Source organism: Mustela lutreola, chromosome 12 (genome assembly GCF_030435805.1).
Source record: "Mustela lutreola isolate mMusLut2 chromosome 12, mMusLut2.pri, whole genome shotgun sequence".
Lineage (NCBI taxonomy): Eukaryota > Metazoa > Chordata > Mammalia > Carnivora > Mustelidae > Mustela > Mustela lutreola.
The window spans coordinates 413,635-426,356 of record NC_081301.1 but is presented as its reverse complement, the minus strand read 5'-3'; the positions used below and the strand labels follow the sequence as shown (position 1 = coordinate 426,356).

Below are 12,722 nucleotides of genomic sequence, written 5' to 3'. Positions count from 1 at the left end.
AGGTCATAATCCCAGGGTCCTGGGATCGAGTCCCACCTTGGGCTCATTGCTCAGCCGGGAGTCTGCTGCTCCTTCTCCTATCGACCTACCTCCCCGCTCACGTTCTTTCTCTCAAATAAAAATCTTTACAAGACCAGTGCTCTAACCCCTGAGCTATGGAGCCTCAAATAAAAATCTTTAAAAAAAAAAACAAAAAAGGCCAAGTCAAGCAGCTCCACACACTACACAAGCCCCTTATTTTAACCATCTGAATGTTGACCTTCCTCTCAGGTGTATGGCTATAAAGATCAAGAGATTGGGGGCCATTGGAGGAGGAAAGAAATGAGGGGCTGGTATCAGAGAAGGGACAAGGGACACACGTGGGGTAAGAGCTGTCTACGGATCATACAGCACCTTCCTGACAGCGTCCACAGCACGGGCCACAGCAATGATGCAAGCATAGGGAACAAGTCACTCCGCAGGCACCTTCAGAACCTTACAGCTCCAGCCCAGAGGCTGTCACCAGCATAGTCTGGGGCTGGGGTCTCTAACACACAGTACAGGGCACAGCCCACGGACAAGGAACAGCTACCAGTGTGCGGCGCCTGCTTTAAGCGGCCATACTGGATGGCAATCCCTGGGCCAGTGCTATTTTCAACGAACCGCACCACATGGAAGAGACCAGCGGTGTGTCAGGACCTGGTGTGGTGTCCAACAGGTCAGCTGGGACCTTTCGATGTAATTTTCTGATAAGCAGCTGCCCACAGGACAATGTGTGCGGGTTAGGGAATTCAGATAGGCTCCAAGTGCCCAGACACAAAGGACACGGCCAAAGACCACAGCCTGTGGTCTGGTGTCTCATCCCAGGAGCTTCTGTGTGAAAGCAACTTGCGTAAGCACACTCAAGGTCCTGCGCTGGGAAGACCACCCAAACCCCAACATGCCGTCTGGCACAGCTGCCCACACCCAACAGTCCTGACCAGAGCTGAGCTCTGGAAGCAGGAGTCACACCAACCCTGGGAACGTCCCAAGAGCTCAAACCAACTGCTGTCTGTAGGACTATCTCTCAGGATCACACATATCGCCCTCCCCAGAAGATTTCTGATCCATTACCACTCAACCCAGGGTCTGGCAAGACCTACAGCAGACCTCACCTATGGAGCAAGGGCATCCCTGACCTAGAAAGCATGCAGCACTCACGCTGCCAGAGGCACCAGGTGGGGTTCTCACTTTCACAGCAGCCCCTCAGAGTTCGGAAGGGTCCCTCCTGCTCCCTGTATGTTGCCTTCACCTGACTTCCCCAGTCTGGCTCTCCAAGACGTACTGCCCAAGGACTGCAAAAGAACCTACCAGAAGCTCAACTCACAAACCAAGGACACCAAGAGTCTGTCCCCACCAAAGAAATGAGCACACACAAGACAGATGGGACACACTGGAAGAGGACAGAAGGCCTGCACAAGGGAAAGTGTGGCAGCAACCCTTGGGACCAACATGGGAAGGGGAAAGGGACAGCCCAGGACACATGCTCGGAGGTGGAATGGCCAGCCTTCCTTCTCCCAGGAAGTAAAGCCTCTGGTGGGCTGGCTGGATCTGGAAACCAGTAAGTTCCTAGGCGCGGAGCCTGGCTTATTGCCCTAAAGTGGTTCTGCAAGGTGTAAGAGGCCCTGCCCAGCCTTCAGAACCTGGGCTCCCCGAAGGGAGAGGGAACCCAGCAGAGCAGACGGGGAAGCAACACTCCGTCACCCTGGTTACTCCAGCACACAGGCAGGACCTCTGGAGCTCAGCTGGTCAGAAGCCCCGCCACTCAGTGCGTGAATCCAGGTGAGAGTTTACCTGCGCCAGGGCTGAGAACATTCCATGCCTGCCCAACAGGGCCGCCTGCTCCAACGCCCCGGCTACCCCTGCCACAGGACAAGCATGGGTCTGCGTCTCCCACTCCGTGCCCACCTGCCTCCTCTCTCTCTCAACCCAGGAATAAAGGCAGTGCCGCAACCCCAGCCCTAGACCACCTTGATTCACTCAGAAATAAAGCTCAACGGCATCGAGGGCAAAAAGGAGGAGGAGGAACGGCTGAGGCACTCGATGATTCCACCCCTTTACTGTACCTTGTAGACGCGACCGCAGGCAGGCCACGCTCCCCGGGGCTGCAGCCGCCCGGAGATGCTTCTGCCACGTGACACTTTTTAGGCTTTTTAAACATGTGGCCCGACCGTTTGCCATTTGAGAATTACAGCAAATGATTCTATTTGTAATTTCTAACCCTCCCACTGCCTCCTCCCAAAAAAACTGTACATGAGTTTACAAACATATTAACATATAAATAATGAGAAGCATCCCAGTGGGAGCCTCCCCAGCTGTCTGTGCTCGGAGCTGAACACCGCAGGGACCGCTGAGCCCACCAAGTCCCGGCGAAGGTGGCCTCCGCGGCGGCTGCCAGGCTGCGAGCCATCGGCTCCTCCAGCAGCTCCAGGCTGACCGCGGGTCTGTGTCTGCCGCGCCCAAGGAAGGTCCGGCGGCGCGGTCACCGCTCGGGCTCCAGCTCGTGCTGGAAGGGGCGCTTCTTCTCCCGACAGTGCTTCTTGTGGGCCGGCCAGTCCTTCTGCTGGCACTGGGAGCCGCAGTACCGGGCCGCCTGGCAACGCCCGCAGATGTTGAACTCGCGCAGCTGAAAGAACACACAGAACCACGGCTTCACCGTCGCGCCAGGGGACTGGCTGCGGGGCCGACGCTACGTTCCCCCTCGGAAAGGGCTGGGCGAGCCCATGCACCGAAGCTGCTGCGGAAAAGCCGCTGCGGCCGGGGAGCCATGGAAGGCCAGGCGGGTGGCGCGGCCGCACTGGTACCTGCTTCTCGATCACGGTGCAGGGCGGGTAATGGCACTCGTAGTAGGTGCAGGAGCTTTCCTCCTCTTCCACCACGTCCCCGTTGGCGTTATAGTAGCGGGTCACATTCAGGACTGGGAACTGCTCCTCGATGGGGTCCGTGGGGAGCTGCTGAATCGCCAGCCAGTATAAGCTCTGCTCCCTGGAACAGACCAGCAGACACCTCAGCACGCTCCGCCAGACACCGCCAAGGCAGGGATGCAGCGGGGACACGACCTCAGGACAAACTGTTTGCCCTGCTCTGTTTTCACCACATCTTGAACTTGGCTTCTCTTTGCCCCCACACAGCATTCACAGCGGGGCTGATCTGTGTGGCATCAGGGACCAACCCACTAAAAGGTACACGGTAGGGCTATGTCTACCTCACTCCTCAACCCCCCAGATCTGGGACTGACAGGCACACGGCAGGCAGAGATGGGGTCTCAGGACTGGGACCTGGCCAAGCCTGGCCACCTGGCAGCCCTTTTCCCTGCTCATGGCCTCAGAGGCACCTGCTTCTGCTCCAGCTACCTCCCCTTTGACGCAGTGAGCTGCTCTATGTCCTTAGTGGACCAGAAGCTTACAACTAAGAAATCCTACCTAACTTGAGACCTGAGGCTCCCCGATGGGCCCCACTGGAGCACAGGGTGGGTAGGGAAAGTGCAGGCAGTCCACAGCCCGCCCTGGTGCCGGGCTGCATAGGAACAGGCTAACACCCCCTTCACACCACCAACCCCATGGGGGCCAGAGACTCGGTTACATACAAAAATTAATTCAAAATGGATCAAGGACCTTAATGCAAGCCCTCCGGGCACCTGGCTGGCTCAGTCAGTATGGCAGAGCCGTAACTCTTGATGTTTGGGTCAAGAGTTCATGTTGGTCCTAGAGTTTACTTAGAAGAACAACAAAAAAAGGGCACTATCCACAGAGCTACAAAGGCAACCCCCAAAATGAGGGAAATATATGCAAATCATGTATTTGATAAGAAATTAATATCCAGAATATATAAACACCTCCCATAACTCAACAAGAAAAACACCAAACAACCAGATTTAAAAACAGGCAAGAGGAGGGGCGCCTGGGTGGCTCATTCGTTAGGCATCTGCCTTTGGCTCAGGTCACAAAGCCAGGGTCCTGGGATTCAGTCCCGCCTTGGGCTCCCTGCTCAGCGGGAAGCCTGCTTCTCCCTCTGCCACTCCCCCTGCTTGTGTTCCCTCTCTCACTGTCAAATAAATAAATAAAATCTTAAAAAAAAAAAAAAAAAAACAAAAACGGCAAGGGGTGCCTGGGTGGCTCAGTAGCTTAAGCATCAGACTCCGGATTTCAGCTTGGGTCATGAGCTTAGGGTTGTCACACTGGGCCCCACACTGGGCTCCATACTTGGCGGGAGGTCAGTTGAGATTCTCCCTCTCCCTCCCCAACCAATAAATAAGTAAATCTCTAAAAACAGCCAAAAGACCTGAACATACTCCTCTAAAAGCAGATGTACAAATAGCCAGTACGCACATGAAAAGATGACTATCATTACTCATCGTCAGGAAAATACAAATGAAAACCAAAACGAGATATCACCCCACACTCTTAGGATGAGTGAAACAAAACAAAAGCCAGAGTGCACTGAGTGCTGGCGAGGACGTGGAGAAACGGGAACCCTCGTGTGCTGCGGGCGGGGATCTGAAGCAGTAGACGCTGTGGGAATTAGGATGGCGGCACCTCAGAAAGGTAAAAGGAGAACCACCCTACAGCCCAGCCCCTGCACTGCTGGGCACAGACTCCGACCGCTGCAAGCAGAGTCTTACAGAGACACCTAGACTCAGGCTCATCGCGGCAGTACTCGCAACAGCAGAGACGTGCAAGCAACCCAAGTGCTGGTCGTCGTCAGCACCCGACAGGTGAGGCGTAGAGAAATAGAATGGATCATCATTCAACCTTAAGAAGGGTGGAAATCCTGACAAAGGCTCCATCAACAGACCTTAAGGACATTGTGCTGAGATAAGTCTGTACCAAAAAGACAAATCCTGTAGGATAGTACTCCCAGGAGACCCTAGAGGAGTCAATCCAGAAACCGAGAATGGGAAGGTGGGGGCTTGGGGAGGGGACAGGTCCCTGTCTAACGGGGACAGAGTCTGAGTTTGGGACAGTGGAAAAGTTCTGAAGGTGGATGGATGGCGGGGATGGTGGGTGGATTCGATGCCACTGAACTGGCCATTCAAACATGGTTAGGATGGGGGCACCAGGGTGGCGTAGTCGCTCGTCTGACTCTTGGTTGTGGCTCAGGCTGTGACCGTAGGACTGTGGGGTGCAGCTCGGGTGCGGCTTGGGTGGGGCTTCTCTCTCCCTGTCCTGGTTCCTGCCCTCCCCGCCCCTTGGGCCCACTCTCACACACGCATGCTCTCTCTCTAAAATACTTAAATCTCCAAAAAAAAAAAAGGTTAAAATGGTAAATGTTACATGCGTTTTACCACAGTGAGAAAAGTCTTTTAAAGGAAAGAAAAGGGGAAGAGTCGGGATGTAGGAGGCTGCTGGCTGCCTTCAGAGCTTCCAATGAAATCCTACAAGACAGAGGCACACTTGGGCCCGAGACGGCTTTTAAAAGCAGAAAGCAAAGAAAACACGCTTTGACAAAGAGACCCTCCACCCCTGCCCCCAGATGAGCCGCCCTTGTGGCCGCTGCACTGAAGGGAAGTCAGGCAGGATGTGCAGGTCTGGGAGAATCCATGGGGCCATATTCCCAGCCTCACAGACAGGTTGATTCCCACCACAAGAACCAGCCATGTGGAGGCCACCAGCTGAGAAAGAGAAGGACACATACTGCCCAGGCCAACTGGGAGTTCACGCTGCACTCAGCCTCGCTCTGACCCACGACAAGCACTCGGGCTAGCTCTGACCCACAGTGTGACTGCTGCTGGGAGTCTCCATCCCTAGCCAACAAACTAAGGATGGCACCACTTGGTTGTCTCCTGAGAGGTCACAAAGGAGAGAGCCTCAAGAGCAGAGCCGCAGTCCTGGGCCTCCCAGAGCAGCCTAGAGGAGCATGGGGACAGCCAGGCCACGACCCAGCAGAGACCACTCCACAGGGTAGCCTGGGGTGCAAAGGACCCTTTCACAAAAAGGTGTTTTCAATTGTGGTTATCTTATCTCCTAACCATAAATAATGTTCAGATGAGTAAATGTAACATTCAGCCATAGGTTGGCCAATCCATGAGTCACACAAAGGCCTAAAGCGACAGACTTCATAACCCAGAGCTCCTGAAAGGAGCAGATCCACTGCTGGGTAAAGGGGTAGACAGCGCCCTGTGGGCCCACAGTGGAAGGACCTGTCCAGTGCTGTGGGGTCAAATCCCAGTGTTCCCACTGAACAAGCATCCATGTTGGACAACCCAGGGGAGATGTGGACACTGACTGGCCTCCTGAGTTGCCCTTACTCTTCTGTTGATAACACCACCTTCATTTTGTTTGATGAAAGGCTTCCCAGAGGCCTGAGGGCGTACACGAACCGCAGAGAGCCCCTGTGAGCCCACAGATGGTACACAATGACCGAGACCATCCTGGCTCATTTTGGTTCCCAATTCCCATCCTGCTGGGTCCCCAGCTCTTCTCAAGTGCTCCATGAAGCTCATACCAAGGCTGCGCTTGGGGCCAGCTCTCAGCATCCTACTTGCCCAAGTGGGTTACCTGTGCTATCCTGAGCAGAAGCAGTGTTTCCAGGACCACACAGTGGTGGAGGCTGAACAGCAGAGCCCCCGAACCACACCACCTTGCTTCTTTTAAAGATTTTATGTATTTATTTATTTATTTATTTGAGAGTGCGAGTGGGAGAGCACAAGGAGGAGGCAGAGGGAGAAGGAGCAGCAGACCCCGCTGAGCAGGGAGCCCGCCACAGGGCCTGATCCCAGGACCCCGAGGAACATGACCTGAGCCGAGGGCAGACACTTAACCAACTGAGCCCCTCAGGTGCCCCCATGTCTCGCTTTTTTTTTACTTAGATGAAACGTTTAGACAAAAAGACGCACAAGTGTGTACAGGGGCGCGGAACAGAAGTCCTGCCCATGTACAAGCACCAGCCCAGACAGCTCTTTTCCCACTCTAGCCGATCCAGAGAACCAACCCAAAAGGTCACCATCAAAATGGCATCCCACCCCCATGAAGTAAATAAGGATCCCATACTTGGAGGAAAATAACCAAGGTCTCCCCTCCCATAGATCAGGGCACAGGACAGACATGGGCCCTCTTGGTAACAAGCCCCTAGAGGATGGGGCGCCTGGGCGGCTCAGTCAGTTCAGCAGCTGCCTTCGGCTCAGGTCACGACACTAGGGTCCTGGGATGGGCCCTGCGTCAGGCTCAGCGTGGGCTCTGCTCCCCGGGCTCCCTTGCCCGCTCTCTCGCCCACACACGCGCTCTCTCTCAAATAATAAATAAAATCTTTAAGAAACAGAAACACAGCAACGAGAGCTTAGAGAAGGGCTCTCCCCCGGAGGCCCCCCACCGACGCCAGCAGGCCCTGAGGAGACCCACCTCTGCTTGCTGGACGTCTCTTCGGCTTTGGGCCGCCAGCCCCACGGCACCAGCTGCAGGTTGTCCAGCCGGTTGTCCACAGTCACGGCGTTGAGGTGCACCACCTGAAACCCGGGAGCGATGCCTCCCCTGTGACGCTCCCTAGGAAACAGACAACTCTCGCCATCTGCTGCCTCCGCAACCCCCCCCCCCCCCCCGCCCAACTGCAGCTCCGGGGCCCGAACTGGGCCCCTGCCACACTGCCAGGGACAGTCAGGAGCAAGGCTGCTGCGAGAAATCCAACTATGTGAGTCTGTGGCCAAACACGATGGACCATGCTGGCAGTTCAGCCCCTTGACTGAAGAGCTAGGCGGCAAGAAGCCGGGCTGGAACCCCGACACCACACGCAGAGCCTGGAGCTTACCCACCCGAGCAGCGGCAAGCATTTCGGAGCTCCACCACGCGCGCCAAGGAGAGGCAGGTCGTCCCTCACAGCCCACTCACGGGCTCGGCAAGAACACAGTGGAGGGAGCCGAGCCCACCCTACCCCAGAGGAGGCTGTGTCAAGGCAGGTTGCTCCACGGACGCCGGGGGCCCTGTGCACAACAGGGCTCACGCGGCACCCAAACGGGAAGCAAGCAGCTGGAAAACACCTACCACAACAGCTCGTGAAGGAGCCTTCCCGACCCTCTTCCTCGGTTTTTGTCAAAGGCATATGCAAATATCTTAGCACCATTTCCGTCTGCGTCTACTTCCATCCGGGCCTGAGAGAGGACGAGGAAAAGATCCGTTAAAGAAGCCGATGCTCAGCTCCACTTGGAATCCCTCTGAAGGACAGTGAAGTGAAACAGACTAGCCAGAGCACATATAGGAGGCCTGTTTCTGGGACCCAGAGCTCTGCAGAGGCCCCTATCAGGAGCGGCCCCGTATCCCAACAAGCACTCACAACCCACTCTGAGAAATACTGCAGACACAGAGAAATAAACTTTCTCATTTTTAGAAAAACCCTACAACTCGGTGAGAAAAACGCTTGGACAAGTAACTAACAGTTGACCCTGAACATGTATGGGTCAGGCACACCGAACCCCACACAGCTGAAGACCCATGTGATTTCTGAGAGACAGCTAACACATATTCTATACTTTAAACACAACATACGCTACATTCTTACAATAAGGTAAAATTAGAGAAGGACAACGCTTTTAAGAAAGTCATAAGGAGAAAAAATACTTACAGTACTGGGGTGTTTTTATCCAAAAAATCCCCCCAAATAACCAAAAAACAAAAGTACCACACCCACATCTAAGTTAACCCGTGCAGTTCAAACTCGTGTTGTGCTGGGGTCACCTGCACGGTGAAAGCACGCGTGCAGCGGTCACAGGGTAGCGGTTCCGCAGACCCCTGGAGACTTCGGAGGGGAGGAGCCGGTAGGTGAGGACTGGCGGGTAAGCCGAAACTCATCAAGGAGAGCACAGCAGAAGGCAGGGGAGCTCAGGAAGATGAGAGAACGGACAGCACCAGGGCCCAGCAGCCACGGCGGGGCCCGGCCAGAGGGAAGGCGAGGTGGCCCTGGACAGTCTCCTAGACAGCCAGGGCTTGTCCAGGTGAGCATTCAACCACAACATGACACGGTTTGATCCGTTTTCGGGAAGAGTCAGCCACCAGGGTGAAAGTGGGAGAGGGCGCACATGATGGTGGTGCTGAAAGCCAGGCTGCCCTCGCAGGGGATAAAACCCGCCCCTTGCGACCCTCCCCCGGCTGAAAGCAGGTCAGCCGAGAAACTGCCACCCTTACCTCAAAGGAGTAGCCCTCCACCAGCGGGATATCTTGCTCATCTATCAGAGTGTACTTGGTCTGGAAATTAATCACGTTTCAACATGTTACGTTCAGGGTCACAGTCCAGTCTCAGCCTCAACAGAAACTGGCCCTTCCGGCTGTGGAGCAGGTGAGGGGTCCGAAGCAGCCTACCCCCTAGGCAGGTGGTTGTTTCCCACTGAGACTAGCAGAGGAGCAGACATCAGGCCTCCCTTCCCATCCACATGTGCCAGAACGAAGGGCCACTGAGCTGGCTGACCTCTAGTCTGTGTGTCTGAGCGCGACGGTGAGCCTAAGCCGAGAGGGCGGCTTGCTCAGAACAGAGGAAGGGGCCCTGGATGGAGGCGGAACATCCAGAAGGCTTCCGTGAACCGTTTATGAAGTGGGTGGCGGTACCCCCGAGCTGCTGCTCACTTAGCTTGCGTGAGTGGACGGCAGGACGCTAGCTCGCCGGTCCCTGAGACAGAGGGATGGCAGGGCTGCGGGGAGGGCCCCTTCCCTAGGGAAAGTGCCACGTTCCTCCTGCAGGAAACGCAGGAGCGTCCCCCAAACGGACGAGTCGCATTCTTGCTCGGAAAGCCTTTTTCTAAGATCTCAGCCGGTTTTACCTTCATCTGACTGCCTCTGCTCCTCTCTCCCACCAGAAGCTTCCGCCGCTGGTGATGGGAACAGGGTTCCCATGCAGGGTAAGGTCCGTGGCTGGTGCAGCTGCACGGCCGGCCGGCGCCTGGAAACAGCCAAGCCTCAATGCCCACAGGTGCCAGGAAGCCCCGGCCTCGACCACGCGGAGGGCGGGGCCCGGTAAGGGAGAGAAGCAGAGGGAGGCCCTGCTCTGGGAGGCCCACCGAGGCCCGTCCAGCCCCGGCCACCGCGGGCCGCGCGAACCCTGCGCGAAGCTCACTGCGGACGGCCAGGCACCGAGACGCACGCAGGCCGCCTCGCCAACGAGCGAGCGGCCGCCTCGGGAGGGCGCCGCGCTGCCGCCAGCCCCGTCCTGGCCCGCGGACACCCGCCGCCGCCGCCGCCGCCCGCCCGGCCCCGCACCCCCCGACCCGCGGCCCCGGCCCCGCGCCCCCGCCCCCGCGCCGCTCACCTTCCCGGCCACCCGGCCGAGCCGCACGATGCCCAATTTGAAGTCGGTCATGGCCGGGCCTGCGCTCGGCCGGCGGCGCCGCTCCCTCGGGAGACGCCGGGCCGGGACCGGGGCCGGGCCGGGGCGGCGCCGCGGCGCGCCGGGTGGGCCGGGCCGGCGGGCCGGGGTCGGGGCCAGGCGGGACGAGGCTGGGCCGGGCTCGGGCCGCCGCCGCCTCGTGCCCGCCGGACCTGCCACGCGCCGCCGCTGCCGCCGCCGCCGCCGCCGCCGCCGCCGCCGCCGCCGCCGCCGCCGTCGCCGCAGCCGCGCGCACCACCGCGAGCGGAGCCGAAGGCGGGGCGGGGCGCGGACACACCCCCGCCCGCCGCCGACCCGCCAATCGCGGGGCGCGCACTGCGCCGGCCGGCGCGCGCCGCCGCGCCGTGGCCAATGGGAGGAGGGAGAGTGCGCCGGCGCGTTGAGGAGCGGAGGGAGCGCGGGGGGAGGGGCGCGGCCAGGGGCGGTGCCTGCGCGGCCGCCCCGCGCTACGTCAGTTTCGCGGGAAGCTTTGTGCTGGAGGCCGCGCTCCGGCTCCTGCTCCGACCCGCGCCGGACCCCGCTCCGGGCTCCCGACCCCGCGATCAGCCCGCGGACCCCGGCCTCGCGGCCCCACACCCGACCCTGCGGCCCGGCCCGCGCGCGCGACCTCCCTCGCGGAGGGGCCGACGGGGGGCCCTGCGGGCCGGGGTTTCTGCGGGGCTCGCTGCGGCGCCCGGCAAACGGCCCCGCCTCCGCAGGACGCCGCGCGGGGGCCGGGGCCGGGGGGGCCGGGGCTTGGGGGGGCGGAGTGGGGGGGCCGGAGCTGGGGGGGGGCAGGGCCGCGCGGGGGCCGGGGCCGGGGGTCCGAGCGCCTCCGGGACCTGGGCCCGCGCCCGCGCGCCTTCCCGCCCGGGCCGAGCGCCTCCTCCGCGCCGGCGCCCAGCGGAGGACCGCGGCGGCGCGCGGTTGCCCACGCGGCGCACCCTGAGGCCGCCGCGGCCTCCCCCGGCTCTCCCGCTGCTGACCGGGCGGCGGGGACGTGCGGGCGGCTGGGGCGGCGGGTCCGGCTCCTTCCCGAGCGGGCGCCCCGGGACGTGAGTCCTCCGAGCGCTGTCACCGCTGCGCCGAGGCGCGACGCGAAAGCCCCGGTCGCGTTTCGGTGTGGGGCGCGGGAAGGCCCGCGGGGCACGCAGGCAGGCCGGGGGCCGGGGCTGGGGTCCGAGGGAGGGCGGTGGGCGGGGGATGCCGGGCTGCCCGGTGGGCGTGAGCTGCGTGGGCCGGAGAGGGCAGGTGTGAGAAGGTCGGACGTCCGTGGTCGCGGGACGGGACCGCAGGGCAGAAACGGGCCCCGATCAGGGATGGGAGGGGCCGGAGCGGGGCCAGCAGGCTTTTATGGGCACTTTGACTTTTACACCCGGAGACGTGAGGCCGTCGGAGGACTTAAATAGAAGAGTGGCTGTTCCCTGAGTGGGGCCGGCGGCGTGCAGGGGGCCTGGAAGCAGGAAGGCTACTTAGCAAGTGAGCACTAGTCGCTGCCCGAGAGATCATGGGTGTCTGGACACAAGTGGCCAGTGTCCTGTAGCCCGGTTCATGCTTCAGGAACAACCCCAGACTCTCAGCGGCTCAGCAAAATAAAGATGAGTTTCTGGTTCCTGCTTCATGTTAAGGTTGCAAAGGAATTGAGTATAGGAGTATAGAGTTCAGGGGGGCTGTCCAGCCTGGGGTGCAAACCCGGCGTTCCATAGCACATTTGTTGTATTTATTCACTTTTTAAAGGTTTTATTTATTTATTTGACGGAAAGATCACAAGCAGGCAGAGAGAGAGGAGGAAGCAGGCTCCCTGATGAGCAGGGAGCCCCATGCAGGGCTCGATGCGGGGCTCGATGCAGGCTCGATGCAGGCTCGATCCCGGGACCATGAGATCATGACCTGAGCTGAAGGCAGAGAATTTAACCCACTGCGCCGCCGCCCAGGTGCCCCACATTTGTTGTGTTTGAAGCCATGCAACTGGATGAGATCACATTGGAAGAAAATGCGGAGGGGCGCCCTGGGTGGCTCAGTCGGTTAAGCATCTGCCTTCAGCACAGGTCATGATCCCAGGGTCTTGGGATCCACCCGTGTCAGACTCCCCACTCACGGGGGAGTCTGCTTTTCTTCTGCCCCTCTCCCTTGCTCCTGCTCTATCTCTCTCTGTCTTGCAAATAAATAAATAAAATCTAAAAAAAAAAGAAAATGGAGATAGCAAAGGAGGGGTCAAAGACTGAGCCAGGGTCTGGGTTCTCCTTTACAAAAGGGGAAGGAAGTTCAAAAGAGAAGGAGCCAGTAAAGAGAGGGAGATGTCAAGAGGAAAACCAGGAGAGGATGGTAGCTTGAGAGTCAAGTAAACTGTGAAAGGATTAGACACATCAGGTGCTGATGATAGGTCCTGTGAGGTTGGGGTCGGGAACTGATAACTGAGCAAA

The 12,722-nt window shown here is 59.0% G+C and overlaps 1 protein-coding gene across 1 annotated transcript; it reads right to left on the bottom strand.

Moving 5' to 3' along the window:
* Positions 1 to 2,061: 2,061 nt before the first annotated feature.
* ZMYND19 (zinc finger MYND-type containing 19) lies at positions 2,062 to 10,384 on the bottom strand. The gene is made up of 6 exons (XM_059142408.1): positions 10,243 to 10,384; positions 9,129 to 9,188; positions 7,992 to 8,098; positions 7,356 to 7,496; positions 2,823 to 3,003; positions 2,062 to 2,644 (listed from the first exon to the last, which is right to left on the bottom strand). Exons 1-6 carry the CDS (start codon positions 10,291 to 10,293, stop codon positions 2,501 to 2,503), a joined length of 684 nt encoding a protein of 227 aa, XP_058998391.1. The 5' UTR covers positions 10,294 to 10,384; the 3' UTR covers positions 2,062 to 2,500.
* Between the last annotated feature and the right edge of the window lie 2,338 nt (positions 10,385 to 12,722).

Bases quoted from the DNA above. Each gene is read 5' to 3' on its own strand.
- ZMYND19 (XM_059142408.1), bottom strand. From the start codon at position 10,293: ATGACCGACTTCAAATTGGGCATCGTGCGGCTCGGCCGGGTGGCCGGG. The intron at 7,497-7,991 runs GTAGGTGTTTTC...TCTGTTTCCTAG, and splicing joins CTCCTTCACGAGCTGTTGTG to GGAGCGTCACAGGGGAGGCA. The intron at 2,645-2,822 runs GTACCAGTGCGG...GTGTTCTTTCAG, and splicing joins GCACCGTGATCGAGAAGCAG to CTGCGCGAGTTCAACATCTG.